Consider the following 25,445-nt stretch of genomic DNA (forward strand, 5'->3'; position numbering starts at 1 on the left):
CGGCGCCTGGACAGGACGACACCTCCTCAGAGGGAGCAGGGAGGTCGTTTCCTCTCGATCAATAACGCGCCGCATTAGCGCCTCTAAGTGGGAAGTGCTGTAATGCGTCATCACCGTGTCATCCATCACCTCGAGAGGAAGAGGAGGAAGAAGAAGAGGAGAGGAGAAGGAGGAGAGGAGGAAGAGGAGGAAGAGGAGGGGTCGAGTCCCCGGAGAACCTGGAGGTTCAAACATGTTCACGTTCAGTTCCCTTTATTTACGTTTTTTTAGGTTAATTTTTTATTTTATCTATTTTTTTCTGTTTCAATTTATGTTGATTTTGCGAATTCTTTTTTTTCTAATTACATTTTATTCAACTTTAGATTTTTCTTCTTCATTTTACTTTGTTTTCTGTACTTTCCGTAGCATCGACAGTATTCGTTGTGTTTTGTGTTCCTGCTCGTCTTCTCATTGTTTTCTCTTTTCTCTGTAAAACAAACTTCCAGTGTTTGTTTCTTTGAGGTGAGTCATGGAAAGTTCTCCGTGGAGGTTGGAGGCGTTTTGGGGTTCATGAGGAGCGACGAGGCCGGACCACAAACGCACAACGTGACGCACACCGAGGCAACACAACACACAAACATCACCACGACGACGTCAGAGAGGAACAATGAACTCTGAGAGTCGAGCTGTCAACGCTCCTGAAGGTGCGTTTGTGTTCTCCGAGCTTCACACCAGGAGGTGAGGACAGACCTCATGAACATTTCTGTTGACTCAAAGAGAAACTGCTGCTGGAAAACAGGAAAAAAGCCGACTGATCAAAGTCCTGCAGGGTCCGAGACCAGAAACTGAGGACCACAGAGCTCAGGACCAGTTACAGGACCTGCAGCCAGAAAACAGCGACAAAAAAGCCGACTGATCAAAGTCCTGCAGGGTCCGAGACCAGAAACTGAGGACCACAGAGCTCAGGACCAGTTACAGGACCTGCAGCCAGACGACGGACCGCAGAGAGGAGGAGGCCTGTGTGTGTGTGTGTGTGTGTGTGTGTGTGTGTGTGTGTGTGTGTGTGTGTGTGTGTGTGTGTGTGTGGTAATCTCTACACAACCTCCTCCTCCTCCTCTACACAACCTCCTCTACACAACCTCCTCCTCCTCTACACAACCACCTCCTCCTCCTCCTCCTCCACCTCCACCTCTACACAACCTCCTCCTCACACACCTCCTCCTCCTCACTCCACACACAACCACCTCCACCCCACCTCCTCTACACAACCTCCACCTCCCCTCCACCACAACACCAAACACACCACCTCACACAACCTCCCCTCCTCTACACAACCTCCTCCTCCACTCACAACCTCCACCTCACTACACAACCTCCTCCACCTCCTCAACACAACCTCCTCCTCCTCTACACAACCTCCTCCTCTACACAACCTCCTCCTCCTCTACACAACCTCCTCCACTACACAACCTCCTCTCTCTACACAACCTCCTCCTCCTCTACACAACCTCCTCCTCATCTACACAACCTCCTCCTCACTACACACTCTCACAACCTCCTCCTCTACACAACCTCCTCCTCCTCCTCTACACAACCTCCTCCTCCTCTACACAACCTCCTCCTCCTCCTCTACACAACCTCCTCCTCCTCTACACAACCTCCTCCTCCTCCTCCTCCTCCTCTACACAACCTCCTCCTCCTCCTCCTCCTCTACACAACCTCCTCCTCCTCCTCTACACAACCTCCTCCTCATCTACACAACCTCCTCCTCCTCCTCTACACAACCTCCTCCTCCTCCTCCTCTACACAACCTCCTCCTCCTCTACACAACCTCCTCCTCTACACAACCTCCTCCTCCTCTACACAACCTCCTCCTCCTCTACACAACCTCCTCCTCCTCTACACAACCTCCTCCTCCTCTACACAACCTCCTCCTCCTCTACACAACCTCCTCCTCCTCTACACAACCTCCTCCTCCTCTACACAACCTCCTCCTCATCTACACAACCTCCTCCTCATCTACACAACCTCCTCCTCATCTACACAACCTCCTCCTCATCTACACAACCTCCTCCTCATCTACACAACCTCCTCCTCATCTACACAACCTCCTCCTCCTCTACACAACCTCCTCCTCCTCCTCTACACAACCTCCTCCTCCTCTACACAACCTCCTCCTCCTCCTCTACACAACCTCCTCCTCCTCTACACAACCTCCTCCTCATCTACACAACCTCCTCCTCATCTACACAACCTCCTCCTCATCTACACAACCTCCTCCTCCTCTACACAACCTCCTCCTCCTCTACACAACCTCCTCCTCCTCTACACAACCTCCTCCTCCTCTACACAACCTCCTCCTCCTCTAGACAACCTCCTCCTCCTCTACACAACCTCCTCCTCCTCTACACAACCTCCTCCTCTACACAACCTCCTCCTCTACACAACCTCCTCCTCTACACAACCTCCTCCTCCTCTACACAACAACATGCACTGAGACGGCTTCAGAAACACAAGCAGAGGAAACAATTCACACAAACTGAAAGAAAAGCTGTTAAACACGTCTGAGAGAAGGAGCAGCTGAGAATGTACGCAGAGGAAGAGGAGGAGGAAGAGGAGGAGGAAGAGGAGGAGGAGGAGGAGGAGGGAACAAACCCTGGCGTAAAGGAGGAAGGAGACAAAGTCCCACAGGACTCGAGGCAGCAGCCAGAAACAGTGAAGTGAGCATCTGCGCTGTCGCAGGTGATTTTCTGCTGCCTCATCGCTACGACAGAAGCTGCTGCCACGAGCCAGGAAACAAGGAAACAAGGAAACAAGGAAAGAAGGAAAGAAGGAAAGAAGGAAACAGAGTCTGACCTGGAGTGGCAGACGAGGAGCGGCTGTGTTGCATCACACTGGAACAAACATCTGCTGTTTGCACTGAGGACGATTATTATGAATGATATTCAGGGTTTGAGGGACTGAACAGAATGAACCAACACATCCACATGAGGGGTGTGTGTGTGTGTGTGTGTGTGTGTGTGTGTGTCTATAGATAGATAGATGGAGAAAGAGAGAGCAGAGTAATTATCTGATTAAAGGCTCAAGTATTTAACAAGGCGGACAGCTGTTATCTTTATGGAGGTCCTGTTTACCCAGCATGCATTGGAAAACAGAGAGGAACATACAAACAGATGTAAAGTAGTATTTGAGAAGTGATTAGTTCCTAAAGGAGAACTCCACATTGAAGGTGCATCGGGTTGTAGAGATCAACATGAACCTCGAAATGAATATTTTCACCTCTAATAACAGGATGAACGCAGGTTTAAGCCTCTTTATCTATTCAATCATTTTATGTAAAGAAGTAAAAAGGTACAGAGACTAAAGGTAAAGAGACTAAAGGTACAGAGACTAAAGGACTAAAGGTATAGAGTCTTAAAAGGTATAGAGACTAAAGGACTAAAGGGTACAGAGTCTTAAAAGGTATAGAGACTAAAGGTACAGAGTCTAAAGGACTAAAGGTCTAGAGTCTAAAGGTCTAGAGTCTAAAGGTAAAGTCTAAAGGTCTAGAGTCTAAAGGTAAAGTCTAAAGGTAAAGTCTAAAGGTCTAGAGTCTAAAGGTAAAGTCTAAAGGTCTAGAGTCTAAAGGTCTAGACTAAAGGTCTAGAGTCTAAAGGTCTAGAGTCTAAAGGTCTAGAGTCTAAAGGTCTAGAGTCTAAAGGTCTAGAGTCTAAAGGTCTAGAGTCTAAAGGTCTAGAGTCTAAAGGTCTAGAGTCTAAAGGTCTAGAGTCTAAAGGTAAAGTCTAAAGGTAAAGTCTAAAGGTCTAGAGTCTAAAGGTCTAGACTAAAGGTCTAGAGTCTAAAAGGTCTAGTCTAAAGGTAAAGTCTAAAGGTACGACTCGTCCACCGACCTCTTGCCCAGGCTGCTGAGCGGCGTGCTCAGGCTGAGCGTGGGCCGTTGGGGTTTGCGGCTGCGTCCCGTCAGCTTGGCGGCGGCCGGCTCCCTCTTCGGGGACTCGGACCCGCGGGCCGGGCTGGCGCCGGGCTTGACGTTGAGGTCCTTCAGGACGTCGTAGTTGATCTTGGTGGAGATCCTCTTCTGCTCCAGCATCTTGCCGATGGCCTCGTCCGCCGTGTTGGCTCGGATGGGAGGATGCCGCCTCGTGGGTCCTCTGGGCTGTCGGGGGAACCGAGAGACCTCAGTGGGGTTTCTACAAGAACCGAGTTCTCAAGGGGAACTTCAGAACCGCAGGTACACGGCCTCAACTTTACTCCATGAGCGGCCATGTTGGCAACCTTCTTCTAGAGTAAATCATGTGATTCATTGCTTTACGGGCAACTGCCTGTATGAAATTAATCGTTTATACATTTAAGAACAGAATATTTATGAAGCTCTATAAAATTATTCTAAAAAATCTAATCTGCAACAGCATCTTTGCTGTTGCAGATTGCGAGAATTGCAGGTCGCAGGATCAATATGACGCTGGTATATTCACCGTTTTCTGTTACGTCTACAGTTACATTCACAACCCGTTAAAACGATCACATGACCTTGTTGGACCGGTCAGGCAGCGACTGTCCAGATGAACATCATCTCCAGCCGAACACACTTCTGTGACGGGTCATTTATCTCCATTAGGACCCAGATTGGGCTCGTCGCCCACATGCAGAGGTCCAGCTCCACCTGGACCTCCACCCAGACTCCTGCTTCAGATCAGACCACAATCCTCTTCCTCTCTTTTTACATTTTACATGGATCCCTTTAGAGCGGCAGGCTGATGCATTTTGGGTGTTTTACATGTGGGAGACCAGTTAGCGCTGCCCGCGGCTAACGGCTAACGAGCAGCCTCCTCCATTGTGTTTATCTAAGCTCCGGTTCGTCAGCTGCACTGCTGCAGGTAATGCAGCCGCTGAAACCAGTCAGCATGCTGGGACCATGAAGGGACCTGGGCCAGAACCAGTACCAGGAAATGAGAGGGAACCAGTTCAACAGCAGTGGCTGGGTCCAGTCCCTCTCACTCTGCACTCTTTAGACATTATACATGCATTACATATGCATATATCTTCATGTCTTCAGACGTCACATATAGATGTGCAGATGTTCAGACATCATAGATATGCACATCTTCAGGTCCACGACAGCAGCAGCGCTCCTGACAGTAATCTCCAGTCTTTCTCTGCGAGTGGATTAGCAGCTGATCAATACTGCCGAGTCGGCTGAATCTTAATCCGAGCCGCTCTGCAGAGTTTCCTCCAGGTGACTTCAAACCGTGCACAAAGAAAAACTCAGAGAGGAAAAATGAGACGTGTTGAATAAATATGAAAAGATGGTTCTAGTCGAACTTCCTGCCTTCATGACTCGTACTTACGATAACCAAATAATGAAGAAGCTGGAAAGTCAGATGTGAGGGCGGGTAAGATGGCGTCTGGAGGTCTGATACCTGTGAGAAGCATCTCTCATGACCAACTGATCTCTGTCCACGCCTGGAGCCCTACCTTCTTCTCCTTGTAGATGCCCAGCTCCTTCTCCTTCGCTATCTTGGCTTCCTTCTCTGAAAGCAGAACACCAGAGCATCCAGACCCGTGAGGACCAGAGACGTGAACCCAGGACTCACCGCTGGAGGTCCAGGAGGAGCTTTTAAATGATAATAATAATATAATTATAATAAGATTAAAGTACCTTTCTGCTCCTTGAGGTAGTCAGAGTTCTCTGCCATCCACAGCGCCGTCTTCACTTGGATTTCATAGTCGCTCAGCAGGTACTAAAGAGGAGAAAGAGAATATATATATATATATATATATATATATATATATATATATATATATATATATATATATATATATATATATAAATAAAATAGATATGTGACAACAGGAAGCAGCAGGTGAAACGTACCAGCTCGATCTCAGTGTCATCGATCCCGCTCAGGTCCAGCTCCCCGCCGTCAGCGTCTCCATCTGTCACACACACACACACACACACACACACACACTTAGAAGACTGGCGTGTCCCAGAGGAGGAGCAGGAAGCAGCAGCTGGAGGAGGAAGAGGAGGAAGAGGAGCATCCTGCTGCAGTGGCTCCTGATAAGATGCTAACGGGGTTAGCTCGCGTCAGAGCATCTCCTCCACCGACGCACTTCCTTTTCAATTACGATGCGCTTCACAGATAACACACACACACACACACACACACACTTCATTTGTTTTTACTCTGCTGATGCTGGAGAGGACATTTACATTTATCACCTCCTGGAGGGGAGGATGAAGAAGAAGAAGAAGAAGAAGAAGAAGAAGAAGAAGAAGAAGAAGAAGAAGAAGAAGAAGAAGGAGAAGTTTTCAGTCCCTGGTGGTAGACAGTAATTGTGGAAGAGAAATGTTCAAAAGCAAAAGTGATTGACGTTGAACAGAACCAGAGAGGCGGGACCAGAACCTTCAGCTGTCACTCAAACACTCCACCTGCATTCTCCTGCGGCGGCCAATCAGAGAGCAGAGATGCTTTCAAGAGCTTTTATGGGACTCGTTGAACTTCTGTCAGCTCTCGCTGCCCCTTGGGCTCGTTCACAGGGGGGCGGGGCCTCCTGCCGGGGGTTCAAACCCCACAACGGGAGGCCCCGCCCCCCCACCAGGGTGGCGTCTTCAAAGGACGTACCAGAGAGACAGGTGCACAGAGCGGGGGGGCTAATCCAGTCAGCCGAGTCAGTTCAGGTTTGATAAAAGGGAAGTGACGGGTCAGACGCTATCTGCTGGGCTCCAGCCCCTCAGAGCTCCGCCCCCTGAAGGGAGGAGATAAGATGGAGACGAGCCCCGAGAGAGAAGGGCTGCAGGGAGGCAGCGAGACGGAGATAACACCGGAGGAGGAGGAAGAGGAGGAGGAGGAAGAGGAGGAGGAGGAAGAGGAGGAGGAGCGATGCAGTGATTCTTCAGTCTGCCTTCATATCTCTGCACAAACTCATTTGATCAAATCCCCTTTGAAAACTCACGATGTGTCTGTCTGGAAGCTCGTCACCACCACAAAGTAAATAATAAAGTCAAATAAGATAAAGAGAAATGAATTAAATTAAAGGACGACAGCATGCCGCATCTGGCACGTCGCTATGAATTGTGGGCAATTCCCTCAAAATCCCCCTTTTCTTTAAAAGGCCTGAAGACGAAGGAGAGGACGGTGTTTGATCCAAAGCCATGAGGTAACCTGACACACACACACACACACACACACACACCTTGATGTGGTCACGTCGCTGCCTCTCTGAAACCAAAGAGCAGAAAAGACAGAAGAAAGGAAACGAGCCCTGAAGGAAGGAACAGGTGAAGGAGACGAGGGAACAGGAGATGGATGAGAGAGAGAGAGAGAGAGAGAGAGAGAGAGAGAGAGAGAGAGAGAGATTATTCTGAACAAAGTTTGACTGAAGGTCTAAAGTCGTCACCAGAACTAGTTTCTGTTCTTTTTGTCTCGACAAGAAAAATGACAAAAGATCTCCAGCTGTGTCCTGTAAGAAGATGAGGAGGAAGAATGAGGACAGAAAGAGGAAAGAGAGAAAGAGAGAGAGAGGAAAGAGAAAAGAGATCCAGAGGAAAGAGAGAGCAGAGGAATAAGATGAAGAAAAGAGAGAAAAGACAAAGAAAGATTAAGAAGAAACGAGTGAGACTAAGAGACTGATGGAGGAGAGCAGCAGGAGGGAAAAGAGGGAGGAACGAGAGAGGACGGAGGGCGATAGAGGTAACGAGGGGGAGAAGAGGAGGAGGAAGAGGAAGAGGAAGAGGATCACTGATCCTCCAATCCAGTTTCATTTGGATCAGAGGAGACAGAAAAAGGAGGAATGAAAAAGTCATGCTGGCTAAATTAAAAGGAAGCTGAGTCTGCTGCTCAGAAGACAAAGAGTGTGTGTGTGTGTGTGTGTGTGTGTGTGTGTGTGATCACTCATCATCCACACTTCAAAAAGGAGCTCACATCATCTGGACTCACGGTGCTCCATGTCAGCAACAATCCTGATCCTCTACATGACACACACACACACACACACACACACACACACACACACACACACACACACACACAGATGAAGGGAGACGTTTCAATTTGTCAGGATTCCCCTCGACGGGCCGCCGGCGGGGGAGAGGAGGAGAAAAACACATTTTCATCAGGATAGTTCAGATGATACGACTCGACTGTGCCTTTAAACATGTGGCGCGTAGCTTAGCTTAGCATAAAGACTGGGAACGGGGGGAAACTGCTAGCCAGCTGCGACCGAAGAAAAGAGAGAAACGACACAAAAGCTTCTGAAACAAAGAAAATCAACAACATTGTTTAATTTCTGACAAACAGAAACACAAAAGAAACAAAAACTATTGTTTTGCAGAGCGGTTGCCAGTTTGGGTTGCCAGTTCATTCAGGTTGCCAGTTCAGGTTGCCAGTTCATTCAGGTTGCCATGTCTGTCTGAACGGGTTTTAGACGGCGAAGCTGGAAACTTAAAACTGTTTCAAACCGTTTACATGTCCATCATCAAAGGAAGGTTGAGGTTGTGCAGGAATAAAATACATAATGTTGTATTTTACTTTTGTCTCGTTAAAGTTACCATTAGATAACGCCTCATTTGCATATTTAAAGCGTCATGTGATAGCTGTGAGGTCATACGTGTGCAGCGTCTCTTTGATGGAGTATTAAAGATTCATAAAGAAGTCATAACAGAAGGCTGTGCAGCGACTCCGTGACCTCGACCACGACCTCGAATAAACCAACGTTCACCACCTCAAACAAACAGACGCCCACGACCTCGAGCAAACCAGCGTCCACGACCTCGAACAAACAGACGCCCACAACCTCGAGCAAACAGACGTCCACGACCTCGAGCAAACCGGCGTCCACGACCTCGAGCAAACCGGCGTCCACGACCTCGAGCAAACAGACGTCCACGACCTCGAGCAAACCGGCGTCCACGACCTCGAGCAAACCGGCGTCCACGACCTCGAGCAAACAGACGTCCACGACCTCGAGCAAACCGGCGTCCACGACCTCGAGCAAACCGGCGTCCACGACCTCGAGCAAACAGACGTCCACGACCTCGAGCAAACAGACGTCCACGACCTCGAGCAAACCAGCGTCCACGACCTCGAACAAACAGACGTCCACGACCTCGAGCAAACCAGCGTCCACGTCCGATACAAAGCGTCTGCGCGGTGACACTTCAGGATGGTTTGGTTCGTGGGCGCTGAACTAAAAGCCTGTTGGCAGCGTTCCACCAGAGGAGATGTGCTGTCGTACACACCAGGACCGGCAGACGTGACATCAGCGGTGTTTCCATTGTTACGAGCAGCCATGTTGTTCTTCGGTCGGCTCTCTCCCACCACAACTGTGCGTCCTCTCAGACCAGCGTTTGTTGGATCTTTTTAAAACAAGGAGACTCAAGTTTTCCATCTTCTGCGTAAACGCCTCCAGATCAAAAAGAGGCTTCCTGTCATGTTGTCCCGCTGCAACATGCAGGAACAGCCTGTGCTCTCATGAGAAGAGAGGCGGATGAATTAATCATCAGACCCAGTGAGTCCACAGCGTCGGGACATCGGGACACGAACCCAGCGACTCTTCACGGAGGAATGCAGAGAACCGATGAACGAGCGCCAGAGTCACAGCGTCTGGAACGTCAGCACGACGCAACTTTGTGCTTCTGCCGATACGACTTCCTGCGATCACTCCACAGTGAGCAGGAGCCACGGACATCCCTGACCAAAAGCTGCAATGCATTGTGGGATGTTCTCAGCAGCTTATTTTATGCATGGTGGGGAACGTTTAGGTGCAAAATGTCTCTTTTTAAAAGTGATTACAGAAGCTGAAACAAGGTCAAAAGGGAACGTTTAGTCTCCATCTTTTAGACTCGCAAAATCCAAACTAAATTGAAAAAGTTGTTTTTTATATATAAACACCAAAGACCAGCAATAAAATGTGATAAAAAGTCAATACACACGTTACGTTCTGTAACTATAACACCAGAAGGGAGCAGCATGTGCATGATACATGTTCATATGCTGCACACAGGATTCACATTGAAGGGTTCACACGGACAGACGCTGGACCACAAGGCCTCAAAATGACGACTGAAAGAACTGGAACGTGTAATTCTCCAGCAAGGAGAACCTCAGCAGAACGTCACCCTGAGAACAACGCACCATGAAGGACTTCTCCAGTTGAGGGTTTCCTGGGAGTCTGAGTTCAGGTTGAACTTAACAGCCTGAAGATGCTCAACGGTTTGGACGTTTCCTCCTGAACTGAAACGCAGAACCGGAGCGATGAACCAGGACGCGTTGGCTTCACGCTTCAGATTTGATCCTGGACTCGTCCTGCAGCTCTCAGCACTTCCTCCTCTGCGATTGACGAGCGCGCTCCGGTTTTACGCCTCCAGATCATTTCTTAAATAACTTCTTTGAAATCCTTTTCCTATTCATTGCATTCCTCCAGAAGCCTGCCAGTTCCTAATCGTCAGTCGGCCATCTTTGTGAGACGGCGTCTGAATGGAAACTGCTTTAAAGACCTCCTGCAATGCAGCCAATGCATTTAACAAGTCAAAAAATAACGTAAATCAGCCTGAAGAGAGTCTATTGCTCTGCATCATACACCATCAGCCCACTGGAATTAGCCCCAAGAAGTGTGAGGCGTCAGACTGCAGCCTCGCCCCGAGGAGACGAGCGCCAATTACTGAGGGCTTAGTTTCTGTCACTCAACATTACGCTGCACACGAGGATTATTCTGCAGCTCGTCCTCAGACCACCAGACGTCCCGATCTGAACATGATGAGTCCTGTGGAGGAGGGAGGCACCCTGCTGGGAGGGGGGGGGGGGTTGTGACGCAACAGCAGCCGGCGGCGGCGAGCGGTTTCCCGCCTCTTCGCCTGCTAAACGGTCGCTGTCGTCACCCGTCAGGCCGCCGGCTGAAGAGACGAGACGAGAACGCTCCTGCTGCTCAGAGCCAGAAGACGACCGTCATCCCTCATCAGGACCGCTGCTGTGACGGCCACACACACACACAGGCAGCTCACACATAAAGACACACACACACACACAGCTCACACATAAAGACACACACACACACACAGCGTGTGATTGGCCGTCCACAAAGAGCCTGAAACTGGGTTTCCTCTGCAGGGTTTTGGTGAAGCCCCGCCCCCTTGAAGCCCCGCCCCCTCTGGGAGGCGGCCTCCATCCGGCCACATGTCCGTCTCGTCAACACTCGTCCTCCTCAGACGCCCAGCTGTCCGGGTGGCGTTCATGAGTTATGAACGATCGTTATTAATTAACGACCCGGCCACAGGTTTGTTCTCGATTGCGCAATACCACGAATCAAATATTTATCTGACAGGTGCTGAGATTCATGTCTTCTTTCAACCACACACACACACACACACACACACACACACACAGAGGAGACATGACATCATTAAGGGAGAGTAGAAGAGACATGACATCATTAGGAGAGTTCAGCTCGGGATGAACAGCTGTTTCTAATGACAACGTGGACGCAGAGTCCAGATCTGGAAAAGGAAAGAGCAAAAGAAAGAAAGTGTCACGTCGTGCGTGTGTCACGTTGTGTGTGTGTCACGTCGTGCGTGTGTCACGTCGCGCGTGTGTCACGTCGCGCGTGTGTCACGTCGCGCGTGTGTTGCATTCGAGACACCAGCTGGTGGAGGATGGAACTGCATCTTCGTTTGTCCCGCCTCTCTCCTGCTGCGTTCACCACAAAACAGTTATGAATATTTGCAACGCTTTTTCGCCTGATTTTTGCAATTTTTTGTTGAAAAAGCAAATTTTCGCAGAAAAAAAAACACATTTTCGCTATTTTTTTGCTATAATTGTGCGTTGACTTCATATGTAATCTACTCCTGCAAAATATCTCACAACTCTTTTGGTGTGAACACGGCACCAAGGTCAGTTCTGATTCTGAGAAGACACGCTGCAGCGACTTAGTTTACTCCTACTGTCTGGTAGCCTCTGAAGAAGAAGAAGAAGAAGAAGAAGAAGAAGATAACTAATAAAAAAGACGGCACCACAAATGAGGGTCTGTGAGACATGGTTCTGGCGTGAGACCCAAAAGAGCAAATTTTCGCAGATAAAGCAAATTTTTGGGGGCGAAGAAGCGGTTTTTTTTTTGGTTTTTTTTTTAAACGAAGTAGTGTTTTTTTGCCCAAGCAACTTTTTTTTTGCGAAAAGTAAATTTTGAGCGAAAAAGTTCATTTTTGGCGAAAAAGAAAATTTTCGCAAAAAAAACACATTTTTTCAGAAAAAACACATTTTTTTCAGAAAAAATACATTTTTTTCAGAAAAAATGTGTTTTTCAGAAAAAATGTGTTTTTCAGAAAAAAACACATTTTTGCAGAAAAAAAACACATTTTTGCAGAAAAAAACACATTTTCGCAGAAAAAAAAACACATTTTCGCAGAAAAAACTCATTTTCGAGAAGGAACATGGCGACCGGACCGGCTGCTCTCACCGGCTCCCTTCCCGTCTCCGTCGAGGGACGCCTGGAGGCCGAGGCTGGCCGCCGTGGGCATGGAGCCCAGGATGGACTGCAGCGACGGGGCTTTCCTCTTGGGGAAGTCCCCCTCCAGCTCTTCCTCCTCCTCCTCTTCCTCCTGGCCCGGCCTCTTGCCGTCCAGCTTCATGAGCGCCTCCAGCGTGAGCTCGCCCAGCTCTTTGCCGAAGTGCTTGGCGACGGCCTGCAGCACGTCCTCGTCCTCGTCCTCCACCTCCTCGCCGTCCAGCTTCAGAGACGACGTGGAGCGCTCGTCGCAGTCGTCTTTTGCCACGTCTGGAAGAGAGTTACATTTAGAGATTATCGTTTATCGCTTCAAGAAAACAGACGACGATGCAGAAGAAAACCTGTTTTCAAACTCATTCTGACCAGCGGAGTCCAGCGAACACTTTGTGTGTAGAGAGGAAGTGAGAAAATGGGTTTAATCGTCCTCTAGTGTTAGGAACTGACTCACTTCTAGCTTTGGGACTCTTTTCTAAATTAAAAATTGGTGAATAAGCTCATTTTTACATACAAGTGGTTTTGGCTGAAAAAGCAAATTTTGGGCAAGAAACTGAATTTTGGGTAAAAAAAATAAAAACATTTTTGCAGAAAAAACACATTTTGGAACAATTTCTAGCTTTGGGACACATTTCTAAGAAATTTTCTTCGAAAAGGCGAATTTAGAGCAAAAAAACGTTTTTTCGAAAAAAAAAAAAACAACCCAAAAAATATTGAAAAACCACATTTTTGCTGAAAAAAACAATTTGGTACTCTTTTCTCAACTTTTGTCGAAAAAGGTGAATTTCAGGCAAAACATCTTTTTTTGGCAAAAAAAAGAAATTTGTCGAAAAAGCAAATTTTTGACAAAAAAGGAAATTTTTGCTGAAAAAGCAAATTTTTGACAAAAAAGGAAATTTTTGCTGAAAAAGCAAATTTTTGACAAAAAAGGAAATTTTTGCTGAAAAAGCAAATTTTTGACAATTTTGTTTTTTTTGCGGAAAACACATTTTCGCAGAAAAAAAACAGAATTTCGTAGAAAAAACACATTTTTGCCCAAAGAGCGATTTTTTGTGAAAAGTTGGATTTTCACAGAAAAAGCAAATTTCTGATGCGAAAGCTTTTTTTTGGCAAATAAACATTTTTTGGGGCAAAAAAGCAAATTTTGGGGTGAAAAAACAAATTTTCGCAGAAAAACACATTTTAAAACCACAGATATAGCAAATTTTCTTGACTCTCTTCTAGCTCCAGGACTCTCTTCTAGCTCCAGGACTCTCTTCTAGCTCCAGGACTCTCTTCTAGCTAACGGCGCTCTCTTCTAGCTAACGGCGCTCTCTTCTAGCTCCAGGACTCTCTTCTAGCTAACGGCGCTCTCTTCTAGCTAACGGCGCTCTCCGCTGCGTACCTTCTTTGGAGTAGGCGGCGTAGACGCCTCTCAGTTTGGGCCGACAGCTCTGGAGCTCGGAGTCGATCTCGTCCTGGTAGACCTGGATCTCCTCTGGAGACGACAGAGGGGATGAAACAGCACAAAGTCCTGCGTCATCACTGCAACCTGACGTTCAGGCGATCGCACGTCGCGGTGGAACTCGTGTTTCAGTTGAAACACGGCGGAGCGTTCATACCTTCAACGTCATCCATCTTCTTCCTCAGCTCGATCTCCAGCTGGAGGGACGGAGACCAGAGGAGAGGAGGTGAGACAGGGAGGAGGTGAGACACAGAGGAGGTGAGACACAGAGAGGAGGTGAGACACAGAGGAGGTGACACAGAGGAGGTGACACAGAGGAGGTGACACAGAGAGGAGGTGAGACACAGAGGAGGTGACACAGAGGAGGTGAGACAGAGAGGAGGTGAGACACAGAGGAGGTGAGACACAGGGGAGGTGACACAGAGGAGGTGACACAGAGAGGAGGTGAGACACAGAGGAGGTGAGACACAGAGGAGGTGACACAGAGGAGGTGACACAGAGAGGAGGTGAGACACAGAGGAGGTGAGACACAGAGGAGGTGAGACAGGGAGGAGGTGACACAGAGAGGAGGTGAGACACAGAGGAGGTGAGACACAGAGGAGGTGAGACACAGAGGAGGTGACACAGAGAGGAGGTGAGACAGAGAGGAGGTGAGACACAGAGGAGGTGAGACAGAGAGGAGGTGAGACACAGAGGAGGTGTTATGAGAAAACAAGACTACAGGTGAAACATCTGAGGGACACAGAAACCATCTGAGAGTTTCTTTCTGCTCAGTAAAAGCTGCAACGGAGAAGATCGGTACAAACAGCAAGCAGTTGGACTTTTCTGTTCGCATTAAGTTTTATTTGTATTTGGATAGTTTTGTTTGAATGTTTTAAAAACCACAAAAAGGTTTTCCAAACCCGAAAGAAGAATATTTGTCGATGTTTTCATTAAACACAAAAGGTCAGAGCGAAGCGGCTGAAGGCCGTAAGATTAACTTAAACTTAACGCTTTGTGCAGCTCATGGAAGTACGAAGCCTCAGCCAGCAGACAGCTAGCCTAGCATAGCAGAAAGACAATTACCCTAGCCTAGAATAAAGACAGTTAGCCTAGCCTAGAATAAAGACAGTTAGCCTAGCCTAGAATAAAGACAGTTAGCCTAGCCTAGAATAAAGACAGTTAGCCTAGCATAGCATAAAGACAATTACCCTAGCCTAGAATAAAGACAGTTAGCCTAGCCTAGAATAAAGACAGTTAGCCTAGCATAGCATAAAGACAGTTAGCCTAGCATAGCATAAAGACAGTTAGCCTAGCATAGCATAAAGACAGCTAGCCTGGCTCAAAAGGTCCTTTCAGCTCCTCTAAAGCTGAACTCGTTGCATCGTGTTTCTTTAAATTCCTCAAAAGACAAAGAGTACAAAGGACAAAGGTTTGTTTCTGACGAGGAGCTCCTCCCTGCTGAGAGGACGAAGAGGACGCTGATCTGACGGCTTCCCTTCAGAGGTTAATACCCTTTATTCATTATTGTAGAGCGCCTGAAGGCAGCGGGCGCTCATCAGGAAAATACAGTATGAAACATAATGTTAAATATCCCCCGAGGCTGAAAAGGAATAATCTCATGAGCGATTATCAAAATTGATTTGAAGAAGAAAAGAAAAGACGGATGAACAACTGTGGATGTGAACATTGCTTTCTGATGTTCACACATTAAAAAGGATCATTTGAAGTGTACTTGTAACGTATTAGTCTGTACAGGCGCTAAATTCATCTCCACTCGTCTAAGCCAAAAACTGTCATTTCACTGTGTTAATGTGTGACTTTAGTGGATTAAGAGGCGAGCTAAATAATCTGAATAAACGTTTAATTAAACCGACGTTGCTTCTCTTAAAGGTCACAGTGGGAGTTAAAAACAAACCTTGTTGTATTTTTTCTTCCTCAGTCCTTCTGTATAGCAGGGCGGGTCGCACTCCTCCTCCAGGTCCGTCCTCATGAACTCCTCGATGGTCAGCTGACTGGTGGGCGTGTCCTCAAACTCCGTCAGTCTGGACGCAGGCGGGCGAGTTCAAGTCATTAAGAGAGAAATAAACTTGGGGAGAAGAAAGCCGCCATCTTGAACTCTTTCACTGTCAAACTGCATCGGGGTGAAACAGCAATGGACGCCCACCTTTTCCTAAGCGTGGTCTCGCACACTTTCACAACGCTGACGATTTCCTTGAGCGTGCGGCGAAAGTCGTACATGCGAGCGGCGACGAGGAGAGCTACGAAAACACACAACAGAAACAACACGCCGGTGAGATGTGAGATTACAATGAGCACAGAGAGGGAGGAAGAACCCGGAGAACCCGGAGAACCAGGAGAACCCGGCCTGCAGAGCCGAGAGGCCGCAGAGAACAGGAGCAACCGGGAACATTAATATTATGCAATGAATCACAGCTCGAGCCTCGAAGGGGAACAGTTACATAAGAGTCATTAGAGCTGCTGAGAGAGGCACGCTTCACTTCCTCACGCTTCACTTCCACTTCCTCACCTCCACTCTTCCACATGCTCACACTCACATGCTCACATGCTCACTTCCTCACTCACTTTCACATGCTCACTTCCTCACTCACTTCCTCACTCACTCACTTCCTCACACATCCATACTTCCTCACACATGCACACTTCCTCACTCGCTCACTTCCTCACACATCCACATGCACACTTCCTCACTCACTCACTTCCTCACACATCCACATGCTCACTTCCTCACCTTCCCTCACAAAAAGCCTCTCATCTCAATCGTTAAACCGCTTCGTTCCTCTCAAAGCAGAATCTACTCTGATTTGTTGCTTTACGTTCGTGACCTTCGTTGTCCTTGAGCTTAAGTTTCTTGCAGAAACGTGCTTCTGGTTCCTCAACAGTTTGTTTCACATCATATTTGGGTGAAGAGACGTCTTCCGATCCGACTGTGTCCTTCTCAATGATTTATGATGAGGAATTAATTATTCAGGCGCTGCAGCAGAGGAACAGGGAAACAAACTAAAATGGAAAACCGTAAACATGCAGGAAGCCCCCCCCCCCTACCCCCGGTTCCATTTCAGGACGTCTTAGCCGCTAATGCATCGCAGCAGAGTGTGTTCGGGGCTCAGCTGTTTCCACAAACACTCAAGAGAAGACGGCGCCGACGCCGGGAGGAACAAACAAACACACAAACCAACAGCGGCCTCGCTCGTCTCTTCTGGCGGATGATCAACACAAAAAAGACTCAAACTTTACATTTGGTGACCTAGTTGACGGAGGATTCACCAGAAAACACTTCAGGAGGGTGAAGGGAAGGGGGGTCAGAGCAGATCGGCCTTCTGGGTAATGTGCCCGTGCTGCAGTTACATTATGTTCCTTTCACTTAACAGAATGCATCTAGAAGATCTATTTTGTGCTCGGAAATGACGACAAACTGATCCTAGAACAACACAAACACGTCTGCAGACGTACAAGACGACAGGAGAACGTTGAAATCACTAAAACTCTGTTCCTTCTCACCCGTTTCTGTACGAAATGCCTCGATAATATAGAAGGTTGAGGGTGCGAGACCTCGACAGGTGAATCCGCTCGGCCCGGATCGCCGGATGCTGAAGCTAATTCTGCGTTCTTAGCTAACGTAACAGGAAGGGTCTCGATCTTTTAAAACAGTCGCAGAGTATCCGAGGCCTCCTGACCGAGGGCACCTTTAGGCGCTCGGTGCCGGTGTTAACCCCTTCCTGCCTTCAGAGGGACTGGAACCAGCAACCTTCCGGTGACGGACCTGCGTCCACCGTCTGATGGTTACCTGCCCCGCAGAGGCCCGACGGCCTTCGTCCTGTGTGCATCCAGTCCCTCTTCATCCTCTGCACCAGCCGCATCGCCGTCATGGACACGTCGTGGTTCTTCTCCCCGAATTCCAGCAGCTGGGCGAAGCGAGGGATGTAGAGGCAAGGATCTGAGGAGACAGGAGGCATTATGCATCCTAGGTACAACCATAGAGGATGTAGAGGCAAGGATCTGAGGAGACAGGAGGCATTATGTATCCTAGGTACAACCATAGAGGATGTAGAGGCAAGGATCTGAGGAGACAGGAGGCATTATGTATCCTAGGTACAACCATAGAGGATGTAGAGGCAAGGATCTGAGGAGACAGGAGGCATTATGTATCCTAGGTACAACCATAGAGGATGTAGAGGCAAGGATCTGAGGAGACAGGAGGCATTATGTATCCTAGGTACAACCATAGAGGATGTAGAGGCAAGGATCTGAGGAGACAGGAGGCATCCTAAGTACAACCATAGAGGATGTAGAGGCAAGGATCTGAGGAGACAGGAGGCATCCTAAGTACAACCATAGAGGATGTAGAGGCAAGGATCTGAGGAGACAGGAGGCCTTTAGTTCCTTTAGGTACACAAATTGGGGGTGTTTTTAGACCTTTAGGGGTTTTGTCTGAATTTAGGATAACTCAAACATTTTGTATAAAAAGGAGGTAGAGAAAGGCAAGGAGAAGGAGGAGAAGAAACGCTTGTCTGGATGCCAGAGAAGATTTTAAAAGAGTCCTTGCAACAGAGACATAACATTTAAAACTAATCCTAGAAAAGATGGATTGACTTCATGGTTCACCTCTGTGGGGATTTATCTTCAGCAGGTCCCGAGTTTGGCAAAGGACGAGCCAATGAATTCCTTTAAAACACACACACAGGATACAACGCAATCCATGCAATGGAATCCTCATCCGAGAGGCTTCATTAGGACTGAGGCCGACGCGGCTGCTTCATGTTGTTAGAAGCTGTGTTTTCAGGCCGGTTGGCATCTCGCGTCTCGTTCAGGTTGTCTGGTGATGAACTGGAGGAGACGCCCGACATCAGATCTGTTTGCTCTGCTGCCAGAAGCCTCTCAGGACGGCCCTTTAACCCAAACTCTGTCCAATAAACAGCCTGCTTGTGTGTCCATGTGACCTTTGTTTACGCGCCCCGCTTCCTGTCCGAGCGGTAAACAAAAAAACTAAAATTGCAAAAGTAATATTTCCCCCTCACTCTGGTTCAGACCAAAGAAAATGCAGCTTGTGTGGTTTGAGTTCAAAGAAGACGTGGACAGACAAAGAGAAGACACGGCGGCCCGACAGGTTACTGGAAGCTACCGCCAACCAAAATAAACACAATTCAAATGACGCAAAACAACTACAGACACACAAAACGTCTACAAAAGAGTTCTCCCTGAGTTCTTCTGCAGGTTCTCCAGGGTCCAGCTTCAGTCCTCCAGTTTTAGTCTAAACCCTACAGGACTGAACCCTAGAGGACTGAACCCTACAGGACTGAACCCTAGAGGACTGAACCCTACAGGACTGAACCCTACAGGACTGAACCCTAGAGGACTGAACCCTAGAGGACTGAACCCTGGAGGACTGAACCCTGGAGGACTGAACCCTAGAGGACTGAACCCTAGAGGACTGAACCCTGGAGGACTAACCCTGGAGGACGAGTGAGGGGCTCTGACCACATATGAGCCCGTGGGAGGTCACGGTCTCCCAAGCGGATCAAAACCTTACTGGCACCTGTGAGCTTCCCAGTAAAACCAGCGTCTCACTGCCGGCTGCTCACTGGAGGACGTGAGGATTAGCATCTGCAGCTCGAGGAAGAGGTTTGCTTTCTCCGTCCAGATATCTGCAGCTGGCGAAGGGATTTGAACACACGGCCTTCCCACCACCAGCCCCTCTGATGCCCCAGAGACTGTGTGTCATTCTATAAACGTCATGAAAGCACAGAACCACCAAAACCATCAGAACCACCAGCTGGTTGGAACAAAGGCCGGCTGGACTATTCTTCTAAAAGATGATCCCACCCGGCTGATGAATCTGAGGTCGTAGAATCAGAAGGCATCTTTGTGTCGTACAAAGCGCTTCATGCTCCGGTTCTGACGCCAGAATTCAATACGTTTGAAGTCAGCGTTCAGAGAGCTGGTGGAGCCAGATGGTTATCAGATCCAGGCCCGCCAGCCCAATGTAATGATACGTCTGCAGCACTGATCCAAGTCTTATGGAGAGACTGCAAACACTGGGAGGGAGGGGGGAAGAGTGAGAGACTGAATCCACCTCTAAACCTCTTTCTGTGGAAAATAATCAATCCTGTACTATTTAATATTGTGATGCTCCAACAGCAGCCGTCTCTCTGATGGAGATGTAGTTCACCCCCCCCCCCTCTTCCTCCTCCTCCTCCCTCCCACACATTCCCCAAAATGACTCCGACCCCCTCCAGAGAAAAGGGGCCGTGAACTCGCTCCTTTCAATCAAAGTGTGGGAGCGGATGCATGAATAGCATTAAAAGGCGTTAGCGTCCGGCCCCTTCTCCTGCAATGCATTGTGGGCTCTCTGGTGGGTCTAGGGGCCGGCCTCAGGGTTTCCTTCTCCTCTGACGGCCGTCTCGAGTCTGAATACCGACGATGTTTGAGATGCACAGAAGTAATAAAGATACCGAAAGAACATTCACACCAGCTCGTTTAAAAAAGATCCATAAAAGAGTAAAAGCACAGTAGATTTAACAAGCAGCAGGAAACACATGGAGGTGATTTATTCTTTTTATTTCTGTTTTATTAGTTTTGCCATGTTTGTTTTTTTCATGCTTTATGAAAATCACTCTGAATTGCCTTTGTGTCTGAAATGTGCAGCGCAAATAAACCTTCCTCTGGTCTTATATAGTACTATAGTATATAGTAGTCAATTAAATACTTTAATTGAATGTTTATATATATGAAATGGTTATGAGTTTCCCTGCTTTGGCTGCAAATATATATGCATACTTTTACTTTTGGGTCCTCTTCAAGTATATTTGAGGTTTTTACTCTTTAATATGATTTTTAATGCAGTACTTTTATTTGTATTAATGCATATTTACACTGTAGTATTCCCACTTTTCCTTTAATTAAAAATAGGGGACTACTTCTTTCACGAATGTTTTTATTTTTATGGTTCTCTTTCCTGGGTTGAACTCTCCTCATTAGTGTACTTCTACTGGAAAGTCATATGTATATATAAAGCGACATATATATTTTTTATTATAGTGTTTTTAAAATCTTTCCACCGGGTCTAATCAGCGGGGACAAGAGGCGGAGCGGTTGAGCCCGCTGACGCACTCTGCGGAGCTTTCCGAAGGGAGGTGCTTCGGCTCTCCTGACGTCACCACCACGGAGGGCGCAATCTGATTGGTCCTCGGCTCGCCCTGGGCGTCCGAGGAGATCACGACGAGAGAGAGAGAAGAAAAAAATGAAGCGGACCTTAAAAACTCTCCGACAAACGAGTGTTTACGTCGGATGAGAACGGCCGCGACACCGCAGCTGGGCTCCGTGTCGGTCGACAGTTTCGGGGGGGAAAGAGGGGAGAAATATCGGAGAGGCCCTGGGAGGAAAATACATATTTTTTTAAAAATAGCTCCGACTATCCGGATTATCCACTCCCTGGAAGAGGGGGAGAAAAAAAAGGGAAAACAAGCCGACGCTCCGCGGACATTTTTTTCTCCGTCCGAGAGGATGAGCCGTTAGGAAACGGGGGAAAAAGTGAGAACGCGCTTGGAAGTTGGAAGCGGAGGAAGACACGGAGTCTACCGGGGAGGAGGCGGCGGAGGAGGGGGGGACGTAACGGACATATTGATACCGGATATATTTAAGAAAAGAACCGAGGGTTCGAAGCGACCTCCGGACACTTCGGTTCGTTTTCAGCACCGGATATAAAAAGCGAAGAAGAAGACGGAGCAGAAACGGGGTCGCTCGGGCCGATGCCAACGGCGGACTGCAGGTTGCTCCATCATGGCCGGATCATGAGGTGTCTGACGTATCTGCTCCTGCTTCCAGAAACACTGAAGAAGTCCAAGAGGGTCGGCAAGCTGCCGGTGTGTTATGAGATCCTGTCCCTGTCGCTGACGAGCAAGAAGAAGAAGGAGAAGAATAAGAAGGAGGAGGTGGCGGAGGAGGAGAAGATGGCTGCGGAGCTGTGCCCCAAACTGCCCACCGGCACCACGGTGGCGGACACCGAGAAGATCGAGGAGGCGACGCCGGTGAGCCACGCCGTCAGCGGCGGGGGCAGCGAGGCGACCACCCCGACCTCCACCACCACCACCCCGACCAGCACCGCCACCAGCACCACCAGCGCGACCAGCACCCAGCAGAACATCAACAACAACAACGTGGACCCGCCGAGCTGGCAGTGCAGCCACCCGACGCTGAGGGAGAGGTAACCACGACCATCATCATCATCATCATCATAATAAAATACTCCATTATCACTCAAACTGCTCTGCGCACGCGCAAAAACAAAGTCGCTGCAAGGATTTATAGACTATAAAGTGCATTATCATGATTATGATGAAGGGACCGCAGCTCTGTGTTAATACGACAGTAATAATAATAATATGAAGTTCACTCTTCAGGGGTGTTTTATTTTGAAACTTTTGCAGCTCCTATTTCAACATTAACATAAGTAATAATGTGCATGAGGAGGAGTTGCGTGACCTTTCCTCTACAGAGCTGTAATGATAAAGATTAATATGCAGTCGTTTAAAGGAGATTCATTATGAGCTATCAGTGTTTTCTCATTGTGTATAAATGGAGAACGTGTGCGGCGTCAGCGCCTCATTCATTTGCAAACAATAACCCAGTAGATGAACTGATAGAGTATGAACCAGTGCCGTCGCTGCAGTAGAATCCTCCCCAGTAACCAGTGTGGGAGGACGCTGTTACGCAACACTTGATTGAGGCTCATTCAGTGACCCCCCCCTCTCCTCTCTCTCTGTCTCTCTCTCTTTCAGGAACGCCTTGATGTTCAACAACGAGCTGATGGCCGACGTCCACTTCATCGTGGGGCCCCTGGGCGAGTCGCAGAAGGTCCCGGCGCACAAGGTAACGACGTTCACGCATCACGACCGAACCCTTCATCGTGTCTGCGGCTCCTGAACGAGCTGCTCCTTCGTATTGAACTCCAGTGTTTCTGGTTGCATGTGTCTGACGCATCTGTCTCCCCCCTCCCCTCTCTTCTCTCCTCCCTCTCTTCCCCCCCCAGTATGTGCTGGCCGTGGGAAGCTCGGTCTTCTGCGCTATGTTTTACGGCGATCTGGCGGAGGAGGAGTCGGAGATCCACATCCCAGATGTGGAACCTGCTGCTTTCCTAATTCTGCTGAAGTAAGCCGCTCGCCTGCACACGCAGCCAAGAACAAAACCCAGAAGCGGAGCGGGAGATGACAGGCGCACTCAGCGTCGCTTCGCAGCGTGTTATTACTCATCCAGAGCGAAGCGGCAGAGGCCAACGCACCGGGCGGCGGCGCTCTGTAATTGCCGGTTCTCTCGGTTCTCTTTGTCCAAGAGAACATGTTCCCTCCCCGTCGTCCACAGCCTCTCTGGAAGAGAGGGAGGGATATAGATATGCAGACTCGTAGTTATAAATATCCTGCCTTTTGTTGCTCATTCTGTAGCATTGGACACGCCAGCAGCACGCACTGTTGCATGCTGGGCCTTTTGTGAAAGCAGTAGGACGTGTCGAGACATTACGCAATTCTCTTCGGGGAGAAAAACTGATTTATTCTCAGCGTCAATTAAGAAAAGAGTTTAGAGATCCAGACGGAGTGATTTAAACGTGTTTATACCTCCTTCCAGGTACAAGTACACTGATTTAAACGTGTTTTTTCCTCCTTTCAGGTACATGTACAGCGATGAGATCGACCTGGAGGCGGACACGGTGCTGGCCACCTTGTACGCCGCCAAGAAGTACATCGTGCCGGCGCTGGCCCGGGCCTGCGTGACCTTCCTGGAGACGAGCCTGGAGGCGCGCAACGCCTGCGTGCTGCTGTCCCAGAGCCGGCTGTTCGAGGAGGCCGAGCTGACGCAGCGCTGCTGGGAGGTGATCGACGCCCAGGCCGAGCTGGCGCTGGGCTCCGAGGGCTTCTGCGAGATCGACCTGCAGACGCTGGAGATCATCCTGCGGCGCGAGACGCTCAACACCAAGGAGCCGGTGGTGTTCGAGGCCGTGATGAACTGGGCGGCGGCCGAGTGCAAGCGGCAGTGCCTGGGCCCGACGGCGCGCAACCGCAGGGAGGTGCTCGGCGGCGCGCTGTTCCTGCTGCGCATCCCCTCCATGACGCTGGAGGAGTTCGCCGACGGCGCGGCGCAGTGCGACATCCTGACGCTGGAGGAGACCAACAACGTGTTCCTGTGGTTCACCGCCGCCAAGAAGCCCCAGCTGGACTTCCCGCTGAGCGCCAGGCTGGGCTTGGCGCCGCAGCGCTGCCACCGCTTCCAGTCCTCGGCGTACCGGAGCAACCAGTGGCGCTACCGCGGCCGCTGCGACAGCATCCAGTTCGCGGTGGACAAGCGCATCTTCATCGCGGGCCTCGGCCTGTACGGCTCCAGCGGCGGCAAGGCCGAGTACAGCGCCCGGATCGAGCTGAAGCGGCAGGGCGTCACGCTGGCGCAGAACCTCACCAAGTTCGTGTCGGACGGGTCCAGCGGCACGTTCCCCGTGGGGTTCGAGCACCCGGTGCAGGTGGAGCAGGACGCCTTCTACACCGTCAGCGTGGTGCTGGACGGGAACGAGCTCAGCTACTTCGGCCAGGAGGGCATGACGGAGGTGCAGTGCGGGAAGGTGACGTTTCAGTTCCAGTGCTCGTCCGACAGCACCAACGGCACCGGCGTGCAGGGGGGTCAGATCCCAGAGCTGGTGTTCTACGCCTGAGGGGTCGGATCCCGGACTAAAAAACACTGGAGGAAGAGGCTCCTCCTCCTCTTCCTCGCGGCCTCCCAGCCTTTCAGAGTCATGTAGCATTGAGACTATTCCAAGGAGCCGCGGCGCTGTCTGTCCTTTATCTTATTTAATTTAATGTTATTTTTTATTTAAAAACCGGGTTAACGTTATTCGCTCTGCTGTAGGAACTTTAACACGGCGACTGGTGATGTCATCCAGCAGGAAACGAGTCGCCGCTTCAAGGAATTGTGTAAATTGCGAGTCTGTACGTGCAATGTTGTGTTGCAGCGACATCACACCTTCTACGTAGTGTTATAATTCTAAATGCAACACACACACACACACACACGATACACAATACACACACACACACAAGTAGAGTTGTTTTGCACTTCAGGAGACGGCCTCAGAAACGTTGTGTCTTTTGTAAAAAAAAATACAAATAAAATACAATTTAACTGCTCGTGATGCTGGTGAAGGTGACCCCATGTGTTCTGTGAGGCGGGTGAGGGAACAGGAAGCGGTTCTGAGGGAACAGGAAGCGGTTCTGAGGGAACGGGAAGCGGTTCTGAGGGAACAGGAAGCGGTTCTGAGGGAACGGGAAGCGGTTCTGAGGGAACAGGAAGCGGTTCTGAGGGAACGGGAAGCGGTTCTGCTTGGGTCGAGCTGCAGAGGTCTGCAGCGCCCTCTGGTTGCTTTGGGCAGAAGTGCAGCTCATAACACGGGTTGTGATCTCATGCCATGGTGCAGGTTCTGGTCCAGTCCTTGTGGGTTTGATCTCAGTGAAAACATTTCAACGTTTAAACGAGTAAAGACGGAAATGTG

At 49.1% G+C, this 25,445-nt stretch overlaps 2 protein-coding genes across 5 annotated transcripts in view; one reads left to right on the top strand and one right to left on the bottom strand.

Annotated features, from left to right (window-relative positions):
- The window catches only part of brf1a (BRF1 RNA polymerase III transcription initiation factor subunit a), a 47,824-nt gene that overhangs the window by 15,593 nt on the left and 6,786 nt on the right, over nucleotides 1–25,445 (bottom strand). For all 4 annotated transcript variants that reach the window (XM_068600698.1, XM_068600697.1, XM_068600696.1 and 1 more), the window contains 10 exons: nucleotides 17,706–17,855; nucleotides 16,065–16,158; nucleotides 15,816–15,942; nucleotides 14,076–14,115; nucleotides 13,859–13,951; nucleotides 12,433–12,750; nucleotides 5,855–5,916; nucleotides 5,639–5,720; nucleotides 5,455–5,510; nucleotides 3,870–4,135 (listed from right to left, as the gene is read on the bottom strand). In XM_068600698.1, coding sequence (XP_068456799.1) covers nucleotides 3,870–4,135; nucleotides 5,455–5,510; nucleotides 5,639–5,720; nucleotides 5,855–5,916; nucleotides 12,433–12,750; nucleotides 13,859–13,951; nucleotides 14,076–14,115; nucleotides 15,816–15,942; nucleotides 16,065–16,158; nucleotides 17,706–17,855 — 1,288 coding nt within the window. The remainder of the gene's footprint in view (nucleotides 1–3,869; nucleotides 4,136–5,454; nucleotides 5,511–5,638; nucleotides 5,721–5,854; nucleotides 5,917–12,432; nucleotides 12,751–13,858; nucleotides 13,952–14,075; nucleotides 14,116–15,815; nucleotides 15,943–16,064; nucleotides 16,159–17,705; nucleotides 17,856–25,445) is intronic.
- Nucleotides 21,145–25,083, top strand: LOC137803019 (BTB/POZ domain-containing protein 6-B-like). Its single transcript, XM_068601269.1, has 4 exons — nucleotides 21,145–22,121; nucleotides 22,696–22,786; nucleotides 22,947–23,065; nucleotides 23,579–25,083. Exons 1-4 carry the CDS (start codon nucleotides 21,667–21,669, stop codon nucleotides 24,609–24,611), a joined length of 1,698 nt encoding a protein of 565 aa, XP_068457370.1. The 5' UTR covers nucleotides 21,145–21,666; the 3' UTR covers nucleotides 24,612–25,083.

The sequence above is a fragment of the Clinocottus analis genome, unplaced genomic scaffold (assembly GCF_023055335.1).
Source record: "Clinocottus analis isolate CAN_PGR_092001 unplaced genomic scaffold, fCliAna1.0.p SCAF_5, whole genome shotgun sequence".
Lineage (NCBI taxonomy): Eukaryota > Metazoa > Chordata > Actinopteri > Perciformes > Cottidae > Clinocottus > Clinocottus analis.